Source organism: Gymnogyps californianus, chromosome 1 (genome assembly GCF_018139145.2).
Source record: "Gymnogyps californianus isolate 813 chromosome 1, ASM1813914v2, whole genome shotgun sequence".
In the NCBI taxonomy this organism is placed as follows: domain Eukaryota; kingdom Metazoa; phylum Chordata; class Aves; order Accipitriformes; family Cathartidae; genus Gymnogyps; species Gymnogyps californianus.
In genome coordinates this window covers 179,716,602-179,743,397 of record NC_059471.1, presented here as the reverse complement: position 1 = coordinate 179,743,397, position 26,796 = coordinate 179,716,602, and the positions used below count along the sequence as shown (strand labels likewise).

The following is a 26,796-nucleotide window of genomic DNA, read 5'->3' as shown; positions in this document are numbered from 1 at the left end:
TGTTGGGGACTGTCCCTTTGCGCATTGCAGCCTTACAGTCTGTGTAGCACCCATCTGCTCTGGGTCATGATTCCAAGTATCTGTAGCCAGTTACGATTCCAAGTATCAACATACCTAGCTTTAGTAACTTACTCTTTCTGAAGTTCAGTTCCAAGGTTAACATCTTGTCTTTCAAAAGCCACAGATATTTCAGCTGAACAGGTGAAACAGAGAACTAAACAGAGAAGTGCCAACATAATAGGCTCTACCAATTTATCTGGCATAACTTGAATAGCAACAAATCAAACAACCTTTTTTATTTTCAGTAATACGTGTACATAATCATGTACAAAATTGAAACGTAAGCAAATGTGTACAAAATTCAAATTGTTCTTGTATAAAATTTCCAGACGAAGTAATAGTAAAACTTGAAGCCACACAAGAAGAATCAAACTGCCTGCTAGCCACCTATTTCCTCTACTTCATGTTAACTTGTTTGCATCACTTGGAAAGATAAAACAAGCTGTCAGCATAAATCACAAACATTTTTCACTGTGACAATCATAACAGTATGTCAGTCTCCCAGAAACAGGCAACTAGGAGGAGCGGTAATTAAAATGTCAAAGTCAAGAAAAAACATTCTTCTGAGTTTACTTTAAGAGATCAACTACTCCTAAATACCTGAGTTTGAAGTGGGGCTGGGGAAGGCCACTGCTTAAGGTGGCTGAGGTTGCTTTTTGTAGAGAAGTTGAAATTAACACTAAACACAGGTCTTGCCCACAAAAAGACAGATTTTCACATCAGTACATCCGACGAACTGCAGTACTGTACACTTTGAACTCTAATAGACATCCTGGCCAAAAAACCGTGGACAATGAACATACCCTAACGCTTAGCGTCCTTTCCTCAAACTCCTGTATGTTCTATGTTAGCTTCATTAAGAAATAGTATGAATTTTTTGGTAACAGGTTAAAAGCAGTAAGTAGTAAAAGTAACTTTTTGTTACAGCACTGTGTTGTACTGACAATTCATACAGTAACATAAACAAATATACCACAGTTGCCTTTAAGATAGCTGGTTAAAATCGAGCAACTGAGCTGTTTGGTGAATGATGGTGTTGCCCCTGAATACTGTCCCAGGTCATACTGCATGACTGCAGCAGAATACCTTGAAAAGTAACACACAGGTTGCATAAAAAAATAATTATCTCAGTTTCAAGAGGTGCCACTGTAAAAAAAAAAAAAAAAAAAAAAAACAACCGCACATGGCTGCTATAACATAGTGAATTAAGACATAACTCTCAGATATAAAGGACCTACATTTTCAATACTGGTTTAAATATTGAAATTTTAATTTAAATATTGAAACTTTAAATCGGGATGACAGGTCCTAAAAGTTGGGCCATATTAGTGATAAGTGAAAGGATGCTGCATGGTATCTACAATCACCATTTTTTAAAATGTACGCTACAAACTATAAAAAATAAATCATTTTACAGAACGGTTCCTATACAACAGGTGGGAGAGATTATGTCTTGCCCCAGAAATCCTTCCTCTTCTGAGCTCGTTCCAGTATCTGAGATGCAAGTGAGCTAGACGCTGCGGAGCGAGCGGAAATCTGAGACAACCTGTCATCTGTGGGGAAAGCAACAAGGGAAAAAGTAAATAGGGAGATTAAATATACATATTAAAACACAGTTGACATTCATGGCAGACTTTGAAAGTGCAAATATTTTTATGCCCTCTTTCACAATGGATGCTAAAATAGTACCACAATACACTTTAATTCTATTACTTGGTAACTGACACGCTGGAGAAGAATCTCACTAGAAAGCTACTAGGATGCTAGGTACGTTTAAGAGAGCTACATGCCCAACTCTTGACAAACTCCAGAATGAGATCCCTACTGTCACCTGGGAGTTGCCCAACTCTCCAAGACATCTTTACATTTACTCTCCTGTGTCAGAAGACCTCAGAAATCATTCCTCTGCCACTGAAGTCTGTATAAACTAGACTCTGATAATAACATATTCATGAAAGCAACCCACCGCTTCAAGCAAAGCGGACAACCTTAGAATAACACGACTAAAATATCAGAACCTATGTTGCCGAAAGAGCCCTTCTGTGCCAAACCCAGCTAGTGTGCCACAAGCTGTTAGAAGAAATGTGTCTTCTGAAGAAAACAGGAAGTTTAACACAAAGACAACAAGAAGCATGCTTTAAAAATGTACTTTTGAAAGGTCTTCCTTTTGAATACAGGGTCCACTTCACACCCAGCAGAACTCTTAAAATTAAGCAGCCTGGATGCTGCTTCTCTGATAAAACACAACATTACACTTCTTTAACATCATCATTAAAATGTTGCTACAGCTCTGTCAAGACGCTCTCTGTGAAAAATGACCTTAATTACACCCATTTTCCTGCAATGGATTAAAAAGAACAGTATCACTACTTTCCAGCCACCCCCACCAACAAAAAACCAACAACAAAGTCCACAACTCAATCCTAACAGGACCTGTACTTTGTCAGCGTTTCAATTAACTTTTCAGCAGCATTTCTAAATTCTTGAAATACAGGGATCTAAACAGCCCGTAACAGGCTCACACACTATGCATAACAACTATATCCCCATGTATGAGAAAAACTGCACTTCTGCAAACAGACATGTCATTGGAATAACTCCCAGTTTTGTATGTACATGAACAAATATGGGCATATGAAGTATCTGTGAGCTGGCGCATTGCACCTGTTTCTGAAAGCTCATACATCATCACTCAGCTCAAAGGAAAAAAAAGAAAAAGAAACAGCAGTTACAGCATTTAATCTGTCTGCAGCAAGCTTGTGGGAAGCTGCAGAGTACTATAGGATTTTGCATGTTTTATGTAGACACACAGATGCTTGGCTGAGCCATCTGCACAACCCACACATTTTCCAGCCAACTGCAATGAGTAAAATAGAGAATCAGCCTGAACCTTGGTTAAAACCAAGGAGCAAACAAGCGTAAGGGGTACAGAAAAAAGCTTTTGGTTTCTCTGGGGTATATCTATAAATAAACTGCAATCAGATATAAGCTTGCTCTGCCCATATTTTAATCTGAACCAAACACAGATGACTGCGACTAGCCCAGCACCATACCAAGCTCAACCTCATACACCATGCTAAGAAACAATGTATAGCAGCTCAAGCTAATGAGGCTACAGTGCCTTTGGTTGACTCACACTACTGAAAGAGTTTATTTGTGTCTGTCCACAAAAGGGCCAAGAAGATGCACTGGTGGGCTGCGCACTGGCTGCTCCCCCAGATTAACTTTACAGTAAACAAAGTCCAAAACAGCAATCAGAGTAACAGGATGCCGTAAGTACCCCTAATACACTGAGCAGAGGAACAGGTGTGAAAATTATAGTCAGTAGCATCACTGTATGCTGCACAGCTTGTGCTGAAGTCTCACAAGCAAAATCTTTATCTTAAGATTTTTGGTACTTTTTAAGTTGCATCCAAAGTGCAGCTGCAACCCGGGCTGTGATCATTTTGCAGTTTGCTTCTGTTGCTATCAACACAAAGGCTTAAAAAATGCATGGGGAGGAAACGATTTTAGGTACGGAACTGAGCAAGGTATATGAAACGTATTGAACACAATGGTCTGTTTAACTTTCAGCCGCATTTAATGGTTTATTCATACTAGAATATACCTTCCTATTCATACTTCAGATTACTAGAATGAACATTTTCAAATTATTTTGATGAAACAATGCAGTAGTTATTAATGCGAACACGTAAGCCAGTATTACTTACTGCATTCAGAGACCTCTCACATTAGTGCAAAAGTTAAAATTAATCTAGGTAATATACACGTGATATACAACAATACGTTGGGATGAGAAATACCTTCATCATTATAGTTTCTTTCCTGAAGGGGTAACTGGAAAGATCTTGGTTTTGGATTGCCAACATTCCCTAAGACAAAAAGTGAAAGGCACATTTTTGAATCATTTCAAAATAGACAAAGGATAATATTTCATCTTAGAACATTTAAAAATGTTACATTATTTCCAAAACATGAGTCTTATAAATAGCAAACATACCAAAAACTCCACAAGACTCCTTTACTCTAAGCTGAGGTAAAATAAACTTACTCCACTGTATTCTTCTCAAGGCACCTATCTTTGGTAGATGAGAAAAGTTACTTAGTGAACTGCACTCGAGGTGCAGAGCTAGAACACAGCACCAATTCTAACCTCTTTCCAAGGAAATTCTCCAGATTTCACCATCCCACTTAACCTGACAACTACTTGTTCCATTCTAGAATGGAAATACTACTTTAGTTTAGCTAATCTTCATAATAAAAGGACCAAGAATTGTGGGACCTTAAGCAGCTACAGAAAGTCTTTCTGGAATGGAGACTTAAGCACATAAACTTTATTTTGACTAAGGGGTGAAGGATTCTTTTCTTTATCAAATTTATGCCCCCAGTACCCCTAAACATTGTTAAAAGTCTTTGCAATGCTCCAGCACAAATTCCTCCTCAGCCAAGAAACGGTTTTTCTCAATATCCAATAAATCTTTTATAGATTGCTTTTTTTGTTTCCATATCCTGCAGAAATATTTAAGGAGCTTATCTCTCAGAAATCCACAAGTCCTGCAAAATAATACTGCACTATAAAGGTCCCCAGTTACACACCGCTGTTGGTAATTCCAGCTGGAAAAGTGTCACAGCATCCAGCTGTAGCCTAAAGATTAAAAATTACAACTGTTCATGCTAAACCAAATTATTCTCATAATGAGTAAGTACTTATTGAAATTAATAAGGCAAAATTAGACAACAGACCACTAGAATATAATGATATTAGTGGAATCCAAAACTAAGGTGGAGGGTTGTGCACATTTCCTCAGCAACACTAAACATATAGTAGAAAAGCTTTTGTTTACAAACAACACATTCTTTGTAGTCTGTCAGGCAGCAAGCTCAGCACTCTCTTGGCCTGAACACTGCACAATAGCCATTTCCATCCTGCAGCACTCTAACACAGCCGGTTGATACACAAAACCCACCATTATGCTGGAATTCTGGATCCTTGAGAGTCCCTTGAATACGACAAGAGGGACTCCAGCAAGGCATAGACTTCAGCACAGGAGGTGTAGAGGAATGCTCTTGATGGGCTGAAGCAAGAGGAACTTGCTCATCAGAAACACTGTTAGGAGGCCACTGATCCTGCCTTAGTGGCAGAGGATCCAAAGTTCCCAGCCCAGCAGGTGGAGAGGTAAGGAGTGAAACAGCTTCCACTTCTGCATCAGGCTAAAACACAATAGAAAGGAAAAAAAAAAAACCAAAACACAAAAACCCAACATCTCATATACAGCCTTCCAGTACAGATCCTCACATATGCAGCAAATGTTGGCTTTACACTGTTACACTTCTCATGAGGATACTGGAAGAATAAGTATTTCAAGCTTGTGAGACAGCTTACAGAAGATCTACTCCTAATAACAAGTGTTTAACATGGTCTGAAAGTAATCTAGCCAGGTGAAAGTAAAAGCTTATTTTCTTCACAGCAAAAAACTGTGTTCTTAGGTTTTAAACCAACGTAACCAACTTCTCATGCAATTGTGTCTGCTTCTATTACAGAACTTACTACAGAGGATGTATGCAGTGAAATGCTAGCTGTCTTTGTAGAACACAGATTAAGCACAACTGGACAAAAAACCCCACAATTTTAAGATGAAGACAGTTAAACAACTCCTAAATGTTTCTATTTGTCTTTTAGTAACTATGCAAGAAGCACAAAAGTAAAGGAAAGGGAGAATGAAACTATTATGGCACATTTACCTATCTTGTACATAGGCACCCAACCTCTCCTCCTTGAATTTCTTTCAAGTCAAGGAATCTGGAGCTGCGCCCTATGTCAGTGGCAAGCTACTATAAGATTAATGGGGAAATCAACAGATCAACAGCTCCTGATGGCAACTGATTTTTTTTTTTAAAAAACAGATCTTGTGCATTTAGCAGAAAAAGCCAAAATGGAGGTCATCCAATCTCACTCCAATAGTCTCAACTCCTTTGCTTGATACCCCCCAAAAAATTATTTATTCAGACACTGGCCTTTTTTAGTCACAGATGCTGAGAATTTTAGAATAGTAAATGACAACTCAAGAAAAAGATTTATTAAATAAGTTATTCACAATTACTTAAAAAGCACATTCCTAAAATGCACAATGATAAGTCTCTTTTCTGGCTCACCCGGAAGGATCTTCTTTTTGAAGCTTCTCTTACACCTTGCTTAGCTGAAGAAGGGTCTGTTCCTAAACTTCGTGTTCTCTGCTGTGAAGATGAAGACTTGAATTTAGGAGGAGACACTAGAACCGCACCTCCTATTGTAGTGGAGAAGATGAAAAATTCTTTATTACCTTAAATAACCTAATAAATTAATTCATACATGTCTTTTTTTTCTTTAGTTCTTGAAATACTGCTTTGCATTTAAAAGTCTTTTTACCAACAGCTGGGGTAGTGAGATCATGATGAGTCCTTTGAGCTCCACCAAGCGCTCTCAGCTTCGGAGTAGGAAGCCTGCCGCCTGTCCTTGAGGATCCAGAAGAAGAATCTGACACAGCCGCAGAAGAATTCAATACTAAGGCATTCTCACTGCAAAAAATGAGAAATGATTAAAAGATTAGCTAAGGACTCAGGAGTCTTGCACTCAAGCTTTTTGTTTCTAATACATTCCTACAATGAAGCCTAAGATAAGACAGTTAGGGCCATAAAACACCAACAGCCTGCAGCTAAAACATCTGCTTGCAATGGGGAGTCCTGGATTCCAGCCCTTGAGCCTCAGTTTCTGTTTGTTCAGGTTTTTTTAGTGTAACTGGACAAAATACATAAACAGCCTCAATCTGCAAATTCAGGCTCCCTCTGTCCCAATAAACCTTGAACGTATTGCTGCACAGTAGCAGAGACCCAACAGGAGGGCTGGAAAGAGTACTCACCCAGGAAAACTTTGAACCTGGTTGCCACCTTAGAGGTGGGAATGTGGGTTTGACTCTTTTCAGTCAATGTGGTGGAAGTGAAACCAAGTATCCCACATTTATGTAACCGCTCCAGCCCCCAGGTTATTAAATAAATCAGCACTACCACTTCTGTTGTCTTCTGCCAGATGCATTTCAAAAGGAGGTGGCAGCACACTCACACTGTGCAAGGAACCTGATCCTATCAGTGCACGCTAGACACGCTCGGAGGACATCTAGGCAAAGAATGCCTCATTTCTAGCTCTCAAGCAGGCTTAGATAACATGCAAGCGTTAAGCTGCTCTGCATGGCCAAGTCCAGAGCGTATCTCAGCACACACACAACCACATTGCAGGATGACAGAAATTTTTCAATGTCAGAGACACATCTATGAACTGGATAATCTCTAGAATTAGACAGAAACTTAAGAAGGTTTTCAGGATGATGGTTTTGAAAGCCTGCATTTAATTTCTATTTGAGTCTAGCATCTCAATCGTTCTTTGCCTGGGTTTTGCATACAGGATACTATCCCCAAAGGAGACAATTAAAATTCCTTAGTTTCAACTTCTGCTGCAACACCAAATATAAAATCCAATGAGGAATACATAATGCTTAGATGATATGGTAACACAGGCCGAAGTTATTCAGATTTAAATATCTATCAAACTAAAATATTGTTCTACCAAAAAAAGTATTCAAAACTTGCACAGTAAAAAGCCAAAGACTTCTGTAACTAGATATAATTTGGATCTTTCAACTGTCAAATACAGTACTATGCACTGTACTATGCACATACTGAATTGATCTCCCGTTATTTCTAAATACCCCTCCACCTTTTTCCCACCTGTGCTCAGTAACATAATCACTGGTGATCACTGGATGCTAGTTGGTTTTTTCTCCCAAGTCCTTTATCTTTGCCCATGAATTTTTTTAAGAGAAAGAGATGCTTAAGTACAAGATTAGCATGTATTCTATCCTTTCAGTCCTATCAATCCTACGCTGTCAATTTGAAGCAAATTGTGAGCTTTAATTTTCACTACACTTGGCTGCTGTGTAATGAACAGTCTGTTCTGAGAGGCCCATACTGCAAATTTTATAGTTTTGGAAAAAAACATTAGAATTGTTTGTGCTTCTACAAATGTCTGTCTTGCAAGTTAGAAATCCAGTATTCTTAATGATAGATCCATTTCCATCAACCAGCTCAATGTCTTGAACTTTCTCATTCCTTATCATACTGTTAAAAACAAAAGTAGTGTCACACCAACTTATACTCTCTTAAGTAAATCTGATTTAAAAACAAAAATTAGTTAACCTACAAATTTCTGAGATGTTAGAGGAAAAAATTATATATATACACCACAAAAATGTTCGGTTTTACCCTTCAATTTTCTTATCTTCATTGGCATCCTTATTGTTTTCTTCTAACTGCTGAGCCAAGACTGCAGTCTGTTCATCTTGTTTTTCTTCTTCTTCTGTTGATTGCTGATTCTCCCTTTCTTCAGTACCTTCTTGTTCACCCCAAACTAAATGCCTTTTGACTGGAACAGTTAAAGCATCTGACATGTCTTTCTTCTCAGTGCTGTCCTGGTGTGGCTGTTCTCTGGAGTCAGGTTGCTGCAGCATTTGGGGGCTTGGTGCAGTCTCTTTTTCAGAAACTCTAGGTAACAAAGAAAGCAGTGTTTCATACCATTGATTTGCACGATATACTTGTGTCTATGTAGAACATGTTCATCCAGTTCAGTCCTTTGCCAAAAGTACAGCTCAGATATTAAAAAGTGGTACAGTTGACATGACGAATGGTTAAATTTCCACTGAAGTTTTAACTGATGCTTAAGCACAACCCATTTTCAAACTAGATTCTATGAAAATTCTTTATGGATTACCATTTCCAAAAATGTAATGTAAAATTAGGGCTCTATTTCCAATTTAAACAAGTTAGATTATCAGAAGTGCTCAAAAAATAACTAGTTCCATGCATAGGGACTGTCTGATGGCACAATTTTGAAAGCCAAGCAGTTTAGAAGACTCCTCTTTAGGCACAACTTTTGAAAGTCTTAAACTCTCAGCTGCTCACAGAAATCAGTGCAAATTAGCCCAGTGCACAGAAATGAGATCAGTAAGAGGATCTGTATTTCACAGGCAAAAAAAAAGCCCAGCAAACCAAAAAATATACATTATACTTAATATCACACATTATAGTGTAGTAAATACTCTTTTACGTGTCATCCCCCAACCCTTATTAGAGCTACAGTCATGCAAATGGGTAGATCTCTCCCACACACACAAGACAAGTAGTGCACATACAGCAGTCTAAGTGGACTACAGACAGAGGCATCCAAGGCACTGTTTTTAAATATCAGATCTCAGGGAAGACACAAATGGCATTTTTTTTTCCTCCTTGCTTCAGCAATAGCTGTCAGTACATTTTACTAAAGTATTAATTCTGAATTTTCCTAGCAAGCGATTTAATATCTGCCAATTCTGATGGCCTTCAAAGAAAGGAGAGAATGGATGAACACCATTCCAGTTCCTAAGTCTTCATCTCAGAACTAAATAGTGTCTAAGACTCAATCACAAGATTATTTCATCCTGACAAGAACATTGATAGCATCTGAGTAGGCAAAACATATTTCATATCATTCCAGTGGAAAGAAGAATATTACTTCATTATGACTCAGTGCGAAATTCCTCCAGACTCGATGAGACTAAGGTTGCCACACTAAATAGCGTTTGTGGAGAATTATAAAGGAGTAACTTTCTCTTCTTTCAGAAGACTGGACTGTGTCTCATTTTCAATTTGAGCCCATATCAACTGATGTATCTGTGAAAAGGCAAATGCTCTCATCTGTTCTAGAGAATTTACATATCACAGAATCATAGAACAGCTCAGGTTGGAAGGATCCTCGACAGACCATCTGGTCCAACCCTTCATGGCAAAAGGGAGCCTAGATGAGATTATTGAGCACTCTGTCCAATCGCACCTTGAATGCAGTCAAACATCCAAGATCTCACAGCTATGCTAAGCCTATATTCAGCATTTTGCTCTGTTTCAAAGCTGCAGAATAACAGGCAGGAATTACAACCTTACCCGGCAAGATCTAGTGCTCTGATGTTGTTGCTGATGCCTTCTTCTGAACTGGAATTTGAGGACACATCCCAAAGACTGTTATTATCGGACAGGATCTGATTGAGATGGTATCGGGAGAAGTGTGTTCCCTCTACTTGTTGCCTGTAAGCCTTTGCTCTTTCTCGAAGTTCTCTCACCTACACATTAAAGTTTCATAAGTTGCATGTCTGTTTAAAGTTCACTAATAGGCTATTATAAAGTATTTGCATTAGCTAATGGCAGCTAGAGGAGAAAGGCAAGTTACTCATAATACAGGGCCACCCACAGCACAAACATTGCATGCCGCAGTAAATGCAACAAACAGAAAGCAAAAATAACAAAAGTGTGTATTTAGTTAGCATGTTTGAGCCATGAAGCCAAAGCAAAATTGTCAATTATTCATTCAATGAGCACAAAAAGTTATGCAGCAACTATGAATAAGTTTAGTGCTGGATTCTAGTTTTTCCACCAGCACTCAGACACAGTGCTCCAAACACTGAAACAGGAACTTAGATGCAACCAACCTCCATATACCACATGGAATTTAGGGTGTTTTGAGATGCCTAAGGAGAGGAATACAGAATTATTTTAAAATTCCTTATTTTGATCTCAACACTGTATTGTTATTATCACCCTTGTAACTTTATTTCAGTCTAAGTAAGAAATTAAATACTAAAAACCTGTCAACATAGCTCTATACTGCCTCCCTGAGATTCAGTAAAAAGCTGTAAAACAAATACCTCAGCACTGGTATTTCACCACTTTTTCCCAAGCTTGAGGAAATTAATTTAGATTTCTAAGCATTAACACTCAAAAATAAATTCACCACCAATTTATGATTATTTCAAGTCAACAAATCTATGTGCATGTGTAATACTGAGTTTGTATGCTACCAACACTGCAACTGTCTCTAGCTACGTTAATCTTATCTCAGTGAGGAGCTGATCATTATATGAGAACTCTTGGTGCTATTGCATGTAAGACATAATATCAAAATCATTCCTTCTAGGCTATCAATAACTGTAAGAATGAGATACAAAACCGTCAGATGTCAGTTTTAGTCTTAAAAAAATGAAAGCGGTAAGCCTTCTCTTTAGACATTATACTGCTGATTACACACTATTGTTTTTATGACTAAACTTATTTAAACACTCACACTGTCTTGTGTCCTTCACCCAAACACAACTAAAGTGCAGGAAGAAAAAGCAACAACAAAACTTTTATGTTTAAATTATTAAAAATAACTTTGTGATACTGTTGTATGAATTCTAGCTCACTAAAAAATGGTTCACAGGAAATAAGGATTTTGTCAAAGAGCAGGAAAGTAATACTTGACACCTCCTCTAGCACATTTTCATAGCTTTTCTTATTTATTCTTCTTTCATGCTAGACTTTGCATCATTCTCTCTGCAAGGAACAGAGTTAAGTGGGCCAAATTCCGCTAAACCCACTGAAAGTAACTGGATGCAGCAGATGGAAATCCACTTAGCCCACACCAGCTAACATCCCACAATTTGACCCACTAAACTTCCAAAGAATAGCCCATTAAAAATATATACTTGTCATTTTAAGAGGAGAGTTTAAAGTTTGAGGTGCAAGTGATCTACTGGATTATTCACTTTAAGTAGAAGAATGAAAAATTAATTATGACAGCCACAACAGAAGGAATATAAATCCAGAGCAACAGGACACTGCAGGGGGAGGAAGAATACTGTGTCTCCAGTGAATTGTGAAGAAGTACAAAGGACAACCATCTCCTTCAGTGACTCAGCGGGCAGCATTATCTCAGCAGGACACAGGCCCCAGAGAGCCCTACTGTGATTATGAATTGCCCACATTGATTTTTCAAAAGCATAATTCAAAGAGATTTTTTCATTCAATTGCTGAAAAGCAACCCTTAATAACGTATTGTAGAGTAGCAGTCTAGGAGTAATGACTATGGCTAAGGTCATACCAGGACTCTATTATGGTCTTTGCCTGTTTGGGCTCAGAACTTCAGAAAGTCTGTTTTGGACCCAAAATTACCCATGTGCAGTCCCAACTAAGGGAGAAACTAGACTGAATCAGTCAGAGTTTATCATCTAATCACTTACACAAAAGATGTTCTGCAGGCACCTTCAGCAGGGGTGAGTCTCAACAAGCCATCAGAGGCAGAGGTTAGAAACAGCTTTGAAGAACATTTCTCTTCATGTCAGTGCGTTAGTATGGGAACAGGTATGCAATCATGTAGAAACCAAAAGGACTGTTGGGCATACTGTGAATGGCCGAAGCACCTTTGTTGCTTTACAATAAAACTGATGCACTTGACACTTTTTCCAAGTTATGCATACATTCATTAATCTGCTCTTAACATATTTGTCAAATGGCTAGATTCTTTCTTATGTCTCAACCGTGAATGAAGTATTTTATTCGGTCCTACTATTTTAGCCATGCTGGATCCCATCCTGTAGTTCTTAGAACAGAAATATTGATGGATGCTTTTAAAAAAAAAAAAAGCCTGGCCACAGATCAGGTCTATCAGGATTTTTATTCTTGTATTAACAGAGGTTTTACGAATTAACCTTGGTTTTCTTCCAATCTGTCTTGAAGACCGGAAAATTCCAAGCTTTAATATTGCTCTTTGTTTTCACTACACCCACAAAAAACTTCTTTTTGAAGAGTTATAACCCTCAACGATATATATGGAAATATTAACAAGACAATAACGAATTAAAAAAACTCTATGTAGAAAAAATCCCCCACAGTATCACATTTACACAAGCTAAATACTATTGTTTGTCTACTAGCAAAACCAGTTTGATATGCTGTACTGGTTTTGGCTGGGATAGAGTTAAATTTCTTCAGAGTAGCTTGTACTGGGCTATGTTTTGGATTTATGCTGAAAACAGTGTTGATAACACACTGTTGTTTCAATTACTGCTGAAGGGTGCTTACACAGAGCCAAGGCCTTTTCTGCTTCTCAGACTGCCCTGCCAGTGAGTAGGCTGGGGGTGCACAAGAAGTTGGGAGGGGACACAGCTGGGACAGCTGACCCCAACTGACCAAAGGGATGTCCCAGATCATATGACATCATGCTCAGCAATAAAAGCTGGAGGAAGAAGGAAGAGGGGACATTCGGAATTACGGTGTTTGTCTTCCCAAGTAACCATTACGTGTGATGAAGCCCTGCTTTCCTGGAGATGGCTGAACACCTGCCTGCCGATGGGAAGGAGTGAATTAATTCCTTATTTTGCTTTGCTTGCGCATGCAGCTTTTGCTTTACCTATTAAACTGTCCTTATCCCAGCCCATGAGTTTTCTCACTTTTACCCTTCTGATTCTCTCCCTCATCCCACCAGGGAGGAGTCAGTGAGCGGCTGGGTGGGGCTCAGCTGCCTACAGGGGTTAAACCATGACATATGCTCACAGGCACGTGATTTGAAGTCTAAGAGAGAGGAGAAATTCAGGTAATTCCAATTATAAAAGTTTCTTCTACATGAACTCATACTAGGATCTAATGTAGGTATGCATATATAAAAATGTGTATGTAATCTAAGCACATTTGTCATCAACAAAACATTTGTTATTATAGTCTTAAAATGCATTTGGATCTTCCAGCTACCCAGCACAACTCCTTCATTTAGAAGGCCCTAAAATTCCTAATAATTCTTTTTTGAATACTTCATGCCTACTCCCAAGTGACTGCCTCCTAGTTTCCTCTGCAATTCCCTTGTCAGCAAGAAAATCTCCATGGAAAAGTCAGACACATCCAAATCACATATCTACAGTGTGGGAATTTCTTCGTTTCTCATATGCTCTAACTAAATACCGCATGTATTTACTTCCTACATCTCTCAAACACGACCCAAAAAGGATCCTGCCTGCTAAAGCAGGACACCCAGCCTCCACTTGCAGTCTCCTCATTCTTTCCCTTGATTCTACTGCAGTGACTCCTCCCAGCTGGCTGTGCCGCAAACACAATCTACTCCAAGGCAATGCATCCCTTTCCCTTTACTTGCCTACCAGTCAGGTGCTCAGAAGCTGAGCACCGCTCCTGACTGCTTTGAATGATACTGATGCAACATCCAATCACCAGACAAAAGCCTTACACACCAGAAAAATGACATAATATTCTATGGAAACATTCTGTATACTGCTTACAGTCAGGCTGCGTGCAATAGTTTATTCTACAGCCTTAATGACGGTAATACTAAGTCTAATGCATATATCAATACATATAAAAAATAAAAATATTGCTTATTTTTAGTCCTCTAACATCCTCACAAGGCTGTTTTCACAGAATGGATTATCTCATGCATGCGTACACAAAATCCGATTATGAATTATCTCAAATTACGATATACTTTAAACTTTGAGACCTAGTTCTCATTCAGTATTTCATATATATTCAATATAGATTTCTTTTTGCCTAAAAAGAGAAATAAAATGACTTGCTAGATCAAGTCCAGTGAGAAAACATAAAACTGAATGCTACCACACTACTCCTGCAATTCCCAGAGAACGTCATTTCCAAAATCTCAAAGCCCAATACTCTAGACCGATCCGCTCCAGTTCTGTCTTCCACATCAGCTTGGTCCCAAATGACGAGGAAACTCACATTTCCAAGTATTTGCCACACATTTAGCAACACACAGTGTCTCATGAAGGCTCCCTCTATCAGCTGGGAGAAGCCTGAGTCACTTCAGTGAAATCGGACAGTTGCAGAACTAGCTCTAGCAGTTTCTTAGCACACTGCTAATGGTTTTGATTTACTTGACTAATTCAGGAAACCACTCAATACTCCTGCTCAGAAATCCTATGCTCCTGAAGCTGTTCAGCATTTTCAGAGTTCTGTCAAACAAGTTCCTATACAGTATAATACTGATCACAGTTACTGAATAAACTACATGAAAATACCTAGATTGGCTGAAACTTGCAACAGAAACTCTTAATTTTGTGTTGTGTATGACTGAATTCAGCTGACTGCTTTGAATGGATTCAGCATGGCAAGCCAATAAACTGATCTTGACTATCAAGCTGACCTAGGCTGATACATGTTGGCCTTTTCCTTTTATTCCCTTGGAATCTCCTATCATCTAATTCCACATTTTGAAAACTTAGGCTTGTTACAACCAGGCTGAACATCAACGCTACAATTATCTGCTCCAAGAGACTCCATTCTGGATGATTCTGATTTGTAAGGGAAACAAAGCTCCTCCCTCACTTTGCATGTCACATTTAATATATTCTTTAAATCACACTGTCTCTTTTTTTTTCTTACTACATATTACACTGGCTTGTCAGAACCTAATCTTCGTATACTCACCTTTGGGAGCTTGAGTCATTAGCATTACAATCTCAAAACTGTATCTTATAAACACAAGTCAAAGTTTTTTGCATATAAAAATCAAAATACAAAGCATACTCAGGCTTCATATTTTTTAAGAATACTCACCTGATTGGGAAGTTTACTCCTGATACGAGACCAAACTCCATCTTTGTAGAAATACTGGGCTGGAGACAAAAATTTTGACCTATATTCAGTGTTCATCTTCCTAAGAAATAAAGAATCAGGAAAAAAAGACAGAAAGAGTAAAACGTGATATCCAGAATACTCTTTAAAAGCACTTTTAAAGTTGTATCAACAATCATAAGTATACTTGCACTTAAATGCCAGGGCTGAGATGTGAAAAGCGCATGCTTTGAAACACAGCTCATCCATACCAACACAACTAGGAAAGCTGTGAAAAAGCTCATTCACAGTTGGTGACTCTTGAAGTAGTTACTCCTGTTGGTTTTTCCTCACAACCCTTCTGCCAGAAGCTTTTGCCCTGACAGCCAAATCAGCAGAACATAATACACACATAAGCCTCAATTACTTCAATGCAAAGTGGAGCATCTTAGTTTAAGCCACTGATGAAGGTGCATTTAAGTAAAAATGCCTGGTTTGGCACTACTGTGTCTGAGACATTTCCTTCTATGAACTGCACTCTAAAGACGCTCTGCATATGGGTGGGGTGAACTGTTGGGGCTAGAAACATCTGACTACCAGAACAATGGTCAGTATAATTCATCTAACTATGTCCTACTGGCTTTGATCTTCAAAAGGCCTCAGTACTTGAAAAGACGGATTCATTTTCCCTTCTGCCACACACATACATACACACACAGAAAAATGAACACCATCTAACCTATAGCAGGCAATAAGTAATACTTCAAGTCCTTAAGCACTGAACTGTGGATTTATCAGCTTAAATCTAAAGAGGTTTTTGTTTTTAATCTTGCTTCAGAACATTACTAACTTTATTTTAATATATTCAGCACTGGGTGAAAAAGCCCTCTTTTTCAGCCCTTCTTCAGAAATAGATCATAAAAGCCTGAAGTCAGAGAACAAAATGCACCTTGTAAAAAGAAAAATACCAAGGCAAAAAATCCCTTTATATTCAATATTTCTTTCCATATGTCCCTTTCTTCGAAATTGACAGAATTCCTTCAGTTTTGGTTGCAAAACTAATGGATTAGCTCAAAAAACACATCACTGCTGTGCCTTGATCCCAGTCACTCTGCTGCAAAAGCAGGCCATGCAATGCAGCTTGCATAACGAAGTGACAGTCCTGCTGCATATTGAGAACTTGCACATTTTGACAGCTATTTGCCCAGTGACTGTTTTGGAAACTTTTGTCTTGTGTTACCACAGTGAAGGCATGAGAGACAGAAATTTGTCCTTAAATGAAAGACGTCATAGCAAATGATCAAGAATTCTACACACTACTCACTGCAAAATTGACTACAGTCTACTATGTCAAAGAGCTACGAAAACTAGAGAGATAAAGGTTTTAAGTACACTATATCCACTCACTTTTTCATAAAGCAATTTTATTTCATAGAATTTTGGGTGATCATTTTGTAATTATCTCCCAATATCCAACAGCATTCAGACCTAGGTAAGTCTCCTCTCCCATCTTTAATCTAATGCCTTAACACTGCCAGGAGGTCATGTGAATGAAAGCTATCACTGGGACATACATTAAGCACAAAGACAGCAGAGATGGATTAATTTATGCATTTTAAAACCTACATCCATTCTGGGATTTTATTTCTCTTGGCATATCTCAGATGTGTAGAAAATGGGAACATGAGTTCAGTTCCTGCAATGTAGGTATGTGGCAGAAGAAAAAGATACTTCAATAGCGCTCAGTCACATATAATTTCATTCTATTTCCATGCTTGTCAGATTACCCTAAATGGGACAGATTGCTTTACTTCCCTTTACCTCATGTGTCTGCTTTTGTTACTCTGGGACAGAAGGTGGTACGGACTAGAAAAAGCAGACATTAAGTACAATCATCATACTTTTAAGGTGTGGAGCAAGCACAGGAGAGTAGTTTGAAAGGTGACTACAACTTCCAAACCACTCGCTGAAAGTTTAGTAGCAGCACTGCACCAATTTAATTTCATTCATGTTAAAATTATTAATAATATTATTATTGCATCAGAAGGTTCAACTGAACGAGTGTGGTTACAAAGCTTCTACTTCCGCTGCCCAGAGAAGGGGATGGAAATTAACACCAGGTTTAGATGTACCCACAGGAAGCTCAATCCCAGCACTGCAAGGGGGCATTTGCCCCTGCAACTGTAGCATGGCATGGTTAAAGGTCCATCGTCCATCATTCTAAATATTAGGCTGCTGTACACCTATTCACTAGGCTAGATTTTCCTATTTTATACATACCCACGACTTGTATGTAAAGAGAGGGGCTTTGGACTGATATGTTGCTTATTTTTTTGTTTAGGATGTTTCTGTTCTGATTTCCCTTGTTTTGCTGCATCTTCTGCTGGCTTTTGAAACGGTTCTTCCCTCTTACTCTAAGGCAAAGATAATTTTAAAAATACCACATTAGCTAACAATCTGAAAACCCTCAAATTCCTTTTGACATCAAACTTTTGCAAAAAGTTAATTTTATTTTAGTGTTAGCTGTTTTGCATATTTAATACAAAAAAGATTACATTCCTTTGTTAATACAAAAATAAACTAGCCAAAGCCAAGATTCTGAGTGCAACATTCAATTAGTTAAATGATCCATTTTGTACGCTTTACAAAATGCATTTAACATGAAACACAGAAATGAAATAACACGATACCTGTGCATTCTAACCTGAGTTGTGTAAGACTTAACGTGTATATTTCTGGAATTTGTAATAAATAAAACAAATAAAAACTCTTAGCTTTATAGTCAAGCAATATAAACCAATTTATAGTAAACCAAAAGGCAAATTTTTAATTTGCTGCCATTCTGGTTTATAAAGGGTCAGACTGACTTGTTCAGTTTTCACATCGAAGATACTTTTTTTCCTGCTTATTTTATCCTCTTGGAAATCTCATGCATGATTTCTGATTCTGCTAGAGATCTTCATAGGTATTGTTCAAATTCAAGGGAAAAGAAAAAGGAAAGCAAAAAAAAGAAGCCCACCAAAGTCCCCCAAAACTTTTTCAAGATATTCATCAGAGAAGAGATATTGGTATAAACAAAAAGTGGTTTAGACACTTCCACCAAAATTCCCTTCTCATGCCTTCTCTTCCTTCACTTTATTAGCTCTCTTGGGAAAACATAAACTGAATTTCCAATATTAAAAACAAATAAATGCTTCCTGAAAGCCTCATGCCTTTCAAGCTTTCCTCACATCTGCTGAAAGAGGCAAAAGGGGATATAAAATTGTTCATTCCCAGGTGAGATTTAAAGCACTGGGCAGGTCTGAGTTTTAAATGATAAAGTCTCCAAGCCAACAATCATTTTTAAGAACGTCAAAAGTGCCAACAGCTTAAACTGAGCCACAGGCACTCCATGTTAAGTATGCATTTTGCTCAGTAATGGTCCTAGTGAACACGTTGTCTGACAATGGCTCTTTCTGTTTTATCAAGGAACAGAGATGGGTACTGAAGAGACTCATATGCGGTCCTTCTACCTGAAGGATGGTTAGCTAACCTGCAGGAATTTAGACAACACTACACTTGGCAGCTTGCTACAAAAATAGACATTCATATGTCCACCTTGCAAAACAGGTTAGCTGTCATGCAGTCCAAATTGCTCCCACCTATTTTTAGAAGGTCTCAGTCTGAAACAATTCCTTTTCATTACATGTATCTGGTAAAATGGCCATAGCCATGTTTCCTAAAAGTCCGCGTAAGTTTGTCCAAGCCAACAGCAAGACAAGGAAATGCAAGGCCTCAGACAGCCAAATTACTTTCAAAAAAGACATTGTAATGTTTTGTCCTGTTATAGCCCTGCGCTAAATACAATTACTTACCTTTCAACTTATCAAGGCAAAGGGAAATTAATTGTAACCCTTCTCCATGTTTCTTCAAATTCCAACTATTGGCTGAAAATCAGTTCCAACTGTGGCATCTTCCATACATCAAAATATTTTTTTTTAATTCACACTATGTGTGATCTATGAGATCCAAAAAGTTCCAGACCTCCCATCCAGCCCTCCTGCATACCAAGAGACTACACTGGTACCAATGAGAGTATAAATCAGAGATTTAGATTTCAGAAACTATCCTAATGACTAAAAACAAAGTTTCAATTAAAAAAAAAAAAAAAAAAGAACCCACTTGAAAACTCATAAATTAAGGTGACAGGAAAAACATACTTAAAATGTCACTATAAACTGAACAAATGCACTACAGAAACTACAGAACCCACTACAGAAACCCCTAAGAGCAAACAGAGCTGCACAGTGTTATTTTCAGTCTTTTATAGCAAAACCACTACTAACTGACTCCAGTGTCATTAGCAACAGCTCTAAAATGTAACTAAAAAATTTCAAAATAAACCCACCCCTGCATTATAAAAAAGAACAATCAAAATTATAGAAGTACACTAATGCCTTTCTTTTAGGGAAATATTTACTTGTTTACAAACCGGAAATTCTTTCTCTTCTGAACCACTTCTCTCTTGTGGCCCCTTAACAGGAGGAGACCCTTTGAAATTTCTCTCATATGCAGTTTCAGAAGTAATTGCAGGAGATTTAAACGGAGGTATGGATTTACTTGTGTTGCAAATAACCTGGGGGGGGGAAGAAAACAAAAAAAAAGAGTGTGATTTGCTTACCTTAAGACTAAATTTTCAAAATCAGTTAACCAATTCATGCAAACACACTCACATATGAGCAGAGAGACGGTCATATGTACAAATACAGCATGTGCAGATAATTAACTTCTAGGACAAACTGAAGAGAAACTTAATCTGATAAAAATACATTTAAAAGTGACCAAGTCAGACACAGTTAAACCTGTGGTCAAACGCCGTTCTTACTGAAGTTCACTAAGAGAGGTTTTGTTTATTTGGGAAGACAGTTCACCTTCAGAGTTGTATGTAGGATCATATTTTTTAAAACGTATAGCATTAAACTTCCCTATAAGTCCTCAGTGCATGTCCAGTCCATACGTAACAGACAACTGTTCTGTGTTTTAGAACTGGATGCTTAGGGCTTGGGTAATTTGAGCTATCCGCTATTTTCTGATCAATACTGTATTATAAACCAAGGTAGAGAATTTGCCTAATACTTGGTCAGGTATCGTCTCCTCATCGGGTGCTGAATTAAAAGACCATGTCCTATGTCACAAGCATAGGTTTTCCCCAGCTTTGCTATGAGAGTTTAGGTCTGACTTACAACCTACCTTGGATAACTTTGATATTTTCACAGAATCTTTTCAAGGGAAAGGTATTGTCATTATTGAGTGTTCAGGTATATTCTCCATCATATCAATAGCAATCAAAAGAATATCAGTTTGATAACATGTATGATTTTTATCATGAAATTCTAATCTTAAGTTTAGAACCTGCAAACATTTATACATATTTAGATTTTCTCTAAGTTCTATTTATCTAAGGATTTACAGTGCCTATAGACATATTCTTACAGCTTCTTATTCTGTATAAGCTGTGAAAAAAAAGTTTGCTATTTTAGATTTCACAGTCTCTTCTGAAATAGCACAACGTTCACAAGCATCAACAATGAAATTATCAAACTGATTTCTAATAGAACCAAACGGAATTCTCTATGAAATTTTCCATAAGGTGACTTTCTGGGACCTGCCTCTTCCTCAAATGGTCCTTTGGCTTCTATACTATTGTCACGCATTTCAGTGAGTTTTCCTTGGATAAGGGACTGCTGGGAAACAGATATCTCACATTAAGTCCACCTGCTTGGCATTCCAACAGAAAAAGACAGGACAGTGATTGATCCTAGTTATCAACATTTATTGCCTCTGAAAGCTGTTACTGAACAAATCTGCTACCTGCGGATAAAAACAGAGAGCGCACCATCTGTAGTAATCCCATTAATGTATATACTCCTAGTGAAGAAACAAAAGACAAAATAAAAGCAGAAGTGCCTATTTTATACTGTAAATTGACCAAAAGATGGACTGAGTCTTCTAAGTCCTGATCCCAGTAACAATAAACTGAAAACACAAAGCAGTCTCACAATCAGAGTTACTCTTTGTGGTCTGATTAGAAATAGCAGCATTTCCAATCCCAGAAAGTCCAAAAACTCATAAGGTGCATTAAAATGCCACAACAGTATCTTAAAATCAGAAGACTCTACTTTTAAATATAAGTAGCTCTCATAAAAGCAAAAACACTACAGAGATGCACTTTAGGGCTTAGAAGTATATGTGCACAGAGATGGAGACTGCGAATAAGAAACTGTGGTAACCCATACAAGACCATGAGAATAAACAGTGAAACCTGAATGATTTCAGTGGCAAGACATGTCGTTACAATACAGAACACCTGAACATTCCTCTGTTGATTAGCTATATACTAGATAACATAAAAATGATAAAAATGAAGGGTAACATTGAGTAGGATCTTAGAACTCCCAAGGTAAATCAATGCAAACAGAAGAACATGGTCCTGTTCAAAAGGACTGAATACAACCAGGGATAAGGAGAACGAGTAATTAGACCTGACTACAATAAAGAATCACAGGGAAACAAATCTAATTATACTGCACTTTTGTATATGGGGGGGGGGGGAAATCATGTAAAAACATTCAAGTTTGTCATTCCCCAAGAATTTGTCATTCTACCAAAAGAGGAAGAACGGAAATCTTGGAAAGTAAGCAATTTTGCTGTTACATAAAAGAAAGTATTCATTTACTTTTTGGATTCTTTAAAGTTACCTGTTCAGCTGCAAGTATTGGTGACTTTTCATGAGGACTCTTCCAAACAAATTGGCTTTGATATTCAGAATTTCTGGGGAAAGTGTTTAAACGTGAAATATTCATGCCTGCTTTCCTCTGAAGGACTCTGTGAAACTGACAACATAAAAAAGACAAGAAAAAAAAACCACTGATTGTTCCCTTTCCTACAACGTTTTGCAAGTCAGATATCTTTCAATGCACACTTTCAAACCAATGGTTTGGTTTTTGGTTGTATGAACTAAATGAATGCAAAGTACATTTTCTCATTATAGCCAACAACCCCAAAAAGTCTGTATATTATTGGCTAAATCCTTGTTTAACTGAAATCAATAGTGATGGTACATGAAGGGCAAATTCCTATTGACCTAAGTGGAACCAAAATCTGGTCTCAAAGTACTGTTCTCCCAACTGACAAGCTACAACGTAGAATATCAAAATACAGAACTAAGGAGAGAGTTAGATAAGAGGCTGGTGTATGTGCATTGAATTACTGTAAGTATCAGATTAGTAATTTTTATACTGGTCAATTAAAAAAAAAAAAATCTTCCCTTACCCCATTACCCATTTTTTCTAACTCCTTTTTTGGAGATGAAAATGCTTCATTTTGATTTGGTGGAGCTGCAGAGGGTAATCTCTTCATGTTGTTTTCTGCAAGGGCAAGAGCTGTTTCACCTCTAGAATCTACCGAATGTGACCAAACTTCTGGGGGGAGTCTGGGTCCTTCTGGTGTTTCAATTTTTTCCTGATTCACATCATTGTTGTTGTGGTCTGTGTGCAACTCTGCAGTTCTAAGAGCTTCAGTTTCAAGTGGATCATTCAAATCACAATCTGCTGTCCATTCAAAGGACTTTGAAATCTGTGGATTATGGTAAGGTACCCTTCTCTTGGAAATGAAGTTTGGTTCTCTTGTGATTCCTGAAAAAGACACATTAGGTTTAACAAAAACATTCTACTGAAGACATAGTATCACTCTATTACAAGAATAAACTGAAAGTTTATCATACAAGTGATTATTAGGAAAAACTATTTTAGTATTTTTGAGCAATGACAGCCTATGAATTACGGGCACGGCTGTGAAATTCTGTCTTCTTTCCTATCTCCGAATGCCTTTCCTTTCCACTAAAGAGAGATGGGAACACGGTGCTCCAGGACCATGTTGGATAAAATCCTATAAAGCAAATACGGCCACAGGACAATCTTTTGCAAGTTGATTCTGGGAGTTGAACACCAACAACAAAATTAACACAGCCAGTGAAAAGAATGTGGTTAACACAGACACAGAATAACCAACCTGCAGCGATAAAGTATGCCACAAACGCTTCTCATTACACATGCACAATATACCTTGCTGAACAGGTTCTCACCGATTGTGACAGGACAGTGACAGATCCCTATCCATCTAATACAACTGTGATTTAAAACCATCTCAGATAGCTGGCGACTTTTTACACTACGAACACAAAAACATTTCCAAAATCGTAAAAAAACTATGTAACAAAAGCAGGTATCAAGTTATTTTAAAGAATTGCTGGCCTTTACACACGCAGATGAAAATAAAATTAACCCACCATTTTAAGAAAAGGACTGAATGACCGAACACATTTAAAGCAGGAAATCATAATCCAACTGCAAAGTGCTCAACTGCAATGGAAAAATAAGTGAAGGCCCCTAACTGGCTGAAAGAAACACCTTCTAGGAGAGAAACTCCTGTCTCATGAAAAAGCAACATAGAAAGAGAGAACACCACATACAGGTGGTAGGAAATAATTCCAGTGGAAAAACACTGGAAAAGTAGCAGGAAGGAACTCGGAGCACCTGCAGCTGTTAACTTTTTGTGGTCATGTTCCAAGTCATTCTTAAAACTGCCAACTATGTGTTTCAACAGGAAGAACAATAAGTGAATTATCAATAACAATCTGCAAGTCCTATGAGGTGTCAAGAGTGATATTTGAAGATGTAGATGGTTAAACGGCCAGAAAAGAGGTGGGAGTGAAAATGAACACAAAGATGTAGGAAAACTACATCAAGCACGCACAAAAACACTGCTACAATGTGAGAAGCAAGAGAAACTGCTGTATTGCTAACTCATGACTTTATTGCAAGTCTTGTAAAATTTGCAGTTTAATTTGACTGGAAAAGAAGCATAGATTACAATTTTAAAAAGAAGTTAATGTGTTTGGATGTTGGGATGTTTCAGAATTCGTGCACATTATACTCTTCAATACAGGTACCCATACATAGAGCCGACTGCCAGGGAAAGCAAGGTTAAAGAAATATATATTTTGCAGTAATGGAAGAAAGCAGTAATATATACAAAGCATAATCTTTAGCAAGATTACATTACCTATTAAAATGTCTAGCATCTCGACCAAAAACAAACCCTACTCCCAGTGGTCGTTTCTTAATTACTAGGTCGTAATTTAGAACGCGTATCATATTGTAGGAATTAATATATTAGACTCTAATTACACAGACTGCATAGTGCGGTTGCACTGAATTGCACAATTTTGTTAATCTGTCTTGTGCCACTACAATAATTCCTATTTTTTACTGCTCCTTTTCAAAGCACTGCAGCTGTCATCACTCTCCAGCTTACTCCTGTTCCTCAACTCCTTATGGGCCTTTCAATCCAGATGCTATTTCCTTTGTCTTCTACTTCCCAACCCCACATTTTCCTGCCATGATAACTTCTACAACGCCTAACTCCTAGACTACAGCATCACAAGCTTTTCCGTTTAATGCTCATCTTTTTTTTCAGTGAGCTGTCCCTGTTAGTCTTCATAACAATTTTACTTTGTAGCAAACTTTGCCCCAAGTTAGTCTCCTCTTAAATACAGAATTTTACTTACTGTTTCCATGCACCACAGGTAACCCAATGCCTCCTTCTACACCCCATGTATCAGTTAACACTGCATCTGTGCTTCATGTTTGGGACTCAGCTTATGCTGCATGTCAGAAACCACGTATTTTTCAGGTTTTATATAAATAGCACTAACATTAAAAGAAAGTTTCAGTGTAGCCAGAAAGAATATGGCATTCAAAAACATATTCTAAACGATGACCAGGAATATACTTTTAACTGTATAAAGTGCACAAACTGCAAACACTACCAGTTCGCTGTGGCCATGCACTCAATCACAGCAATCCTCTCTAGGCCTACTGCAGCCCAGGCTCATCCTTACCAGAGCCGGCTTGGACAGCGCCGGGGTTTGCAATCAAGTGGGCAGTTCTCAGGGGCGCTTACCAAACTGATCCGACCGAAGTCCTGCCCACAAGGATTTCTGCTGTTGGGACGGGCTACAAAACTCTGGGGTTTTCCATTTGAAGTTTCTCTTATATTCACTCAGTCCCTGTAGCAAACAGAGAGGTGTCTGTCAAGCAACCGGTGCATATCCTGCTTCTCTGCTTCTGTTGGTAACAGATCTCCAAGGGGAAAAACACTAACAAGGCCGCTGCAGGATTCAGCTGAGCTGGCAGGTTGCTCTGCATCTTCCAAACCCACCCCCATCGAAGAGCAAAAACTACTTGACTGCTCTCCAGAAAAAAGCGTGGAATAATTTCATGCACCAAAAAGTATGCAAAAAAACTTATTTATATCTTTAAGTGAGTAAAGTTTCAGGAACAAATACAGCCTGAACCCTCTGCCACCCACACCACTGAACTCCTTCTGCCTTTGTTAGCCAGGGCTCCTTAGCGCAAGTGTCTCCCCCTTCCTGCTTCGCCGGTGGCACCCCAGAAACGGCTGCACCCCCTCCTTCTGCCGGCTGCAGGGGCCCGCCGGGCCCGCCGCCCCTCAGGCCCGGGGCCCCGCGCGCCCGCCCGCCCAGCGCACGGCCCGCCGGGGCGCGCACGCACGCACCCCCCCCGGCCCCCGCCGCCGCGGCCGCTGCCCGGGCAGCCCCGCGCCGCCTCACCCTGAAGCGCACGGGCATGGCGGAACGCGGGCTGCCGGGCCGCGGCCGTCAACACCGCCGTTCCCCTGGCAAAGCCGCCGGCCCGCCCCGGCCCGCCTCGCTTCGCCGGGCGCCTGCGCGGCGGCCGCCGAGCGGGGGCGGGGAGCACCGCGGCCCGCACCCGGCCGCCGCCGCTTCCCCTGACGGCGCTGGGCTTGGGGGCCATGTTGGCCGGGTGAGGCTGCCGCCTCCCCTCACAGCGTTGCCCTCGGGGGCCATGTTGGCCCGGTGCGGTCGCCGTATTATCTATAGTAAAAGCCTTTTCCCCTACCTGTGGCAGGATAACGGCGCTATATCGCCACTGCAGCGTATCTGGGGAAGGACGACGGGGAGCCGCGGGCACCCACCAGCATGTCAGTCAGTAGCGTGGGGCACTTGGCGCTAACGCAGCACAAGGCCAGGGCAATATTGGATGCCTGGTTAAAAAAAAAATCGCATGCCCACGCTTGCGGCATTATGTTGGTAGAAAAACAGAGTTTACAGAAAGGAAAAATCAAGTTCCCTTACCTTTCTGGAGCCTGTGCGATGGCATGCCAGCTGCTGATCCTCCTTTGCCACCTCACCTGACCTCACCA

General features: G+C 39.1%; 1 protein-coding gene across 1 annotated transcript; it reads right to left on the bottom strand.

Annotated features, from left to right (window-relative positions):
- Positions 1-1,450: 1,450 nt before the first annotated feature.
- MDM1 (Mdm1 nuclear protein) lies at positions 1,451-26,200 on the bottom strand. The gene is made up of 15 exons (XM_050905326.1): positions 26,183-26,200; positions 25,513-25,618; positions 22,822-23,183; positions 22,248-22,382; positions 19,982-20,125; positions 17,791-17,924; positions 15,514-15,613; positions 10,605-10,643; positions 10,063-10,238; positions 8,353-8,631; positions 6,467-6,615; positions 6,214-6,344; positions 5,028-5,271; positions 3,864-3,932; positions 1,451-1,613 (listed from the first exon to the last, which is right to left on the bottom strand). The coding sequence occupies exons 1-15, from the start codon at positions 26,198-26,200 to the stop codon at positions 1,507-1,509; spliced, it is 2,193 nt and encodes a 730-aa protein (XP_050761283.1). The 3' UTR covers positions 1,451-1,506.
- Between the last annotated feature and the right edge of the window lie 596 nt (positions 26,201-26,796).

What these genes read in the sequence shown, in the direction of transcription:
- MDM1 (XM_050905326.1), bottom strand. An exon ending in TCTTTACATACAAGTCGTGG is followed by an intron (nt 15,614 to 17,790) that starts GTATGTATAAAA and finishes TTTATTTCTTAG; the next exon opens with GAAGATGAACACTGAATATA. An exon ending in ATTCCATGTGGTATATGGAG is followed by an intron (nt 10,239 to 10,604) that starts GTTGGTTGCATC and finishes TTTAATGTGTAG; the next exon opens with GTGAGAGAACTTCGAGAAAG.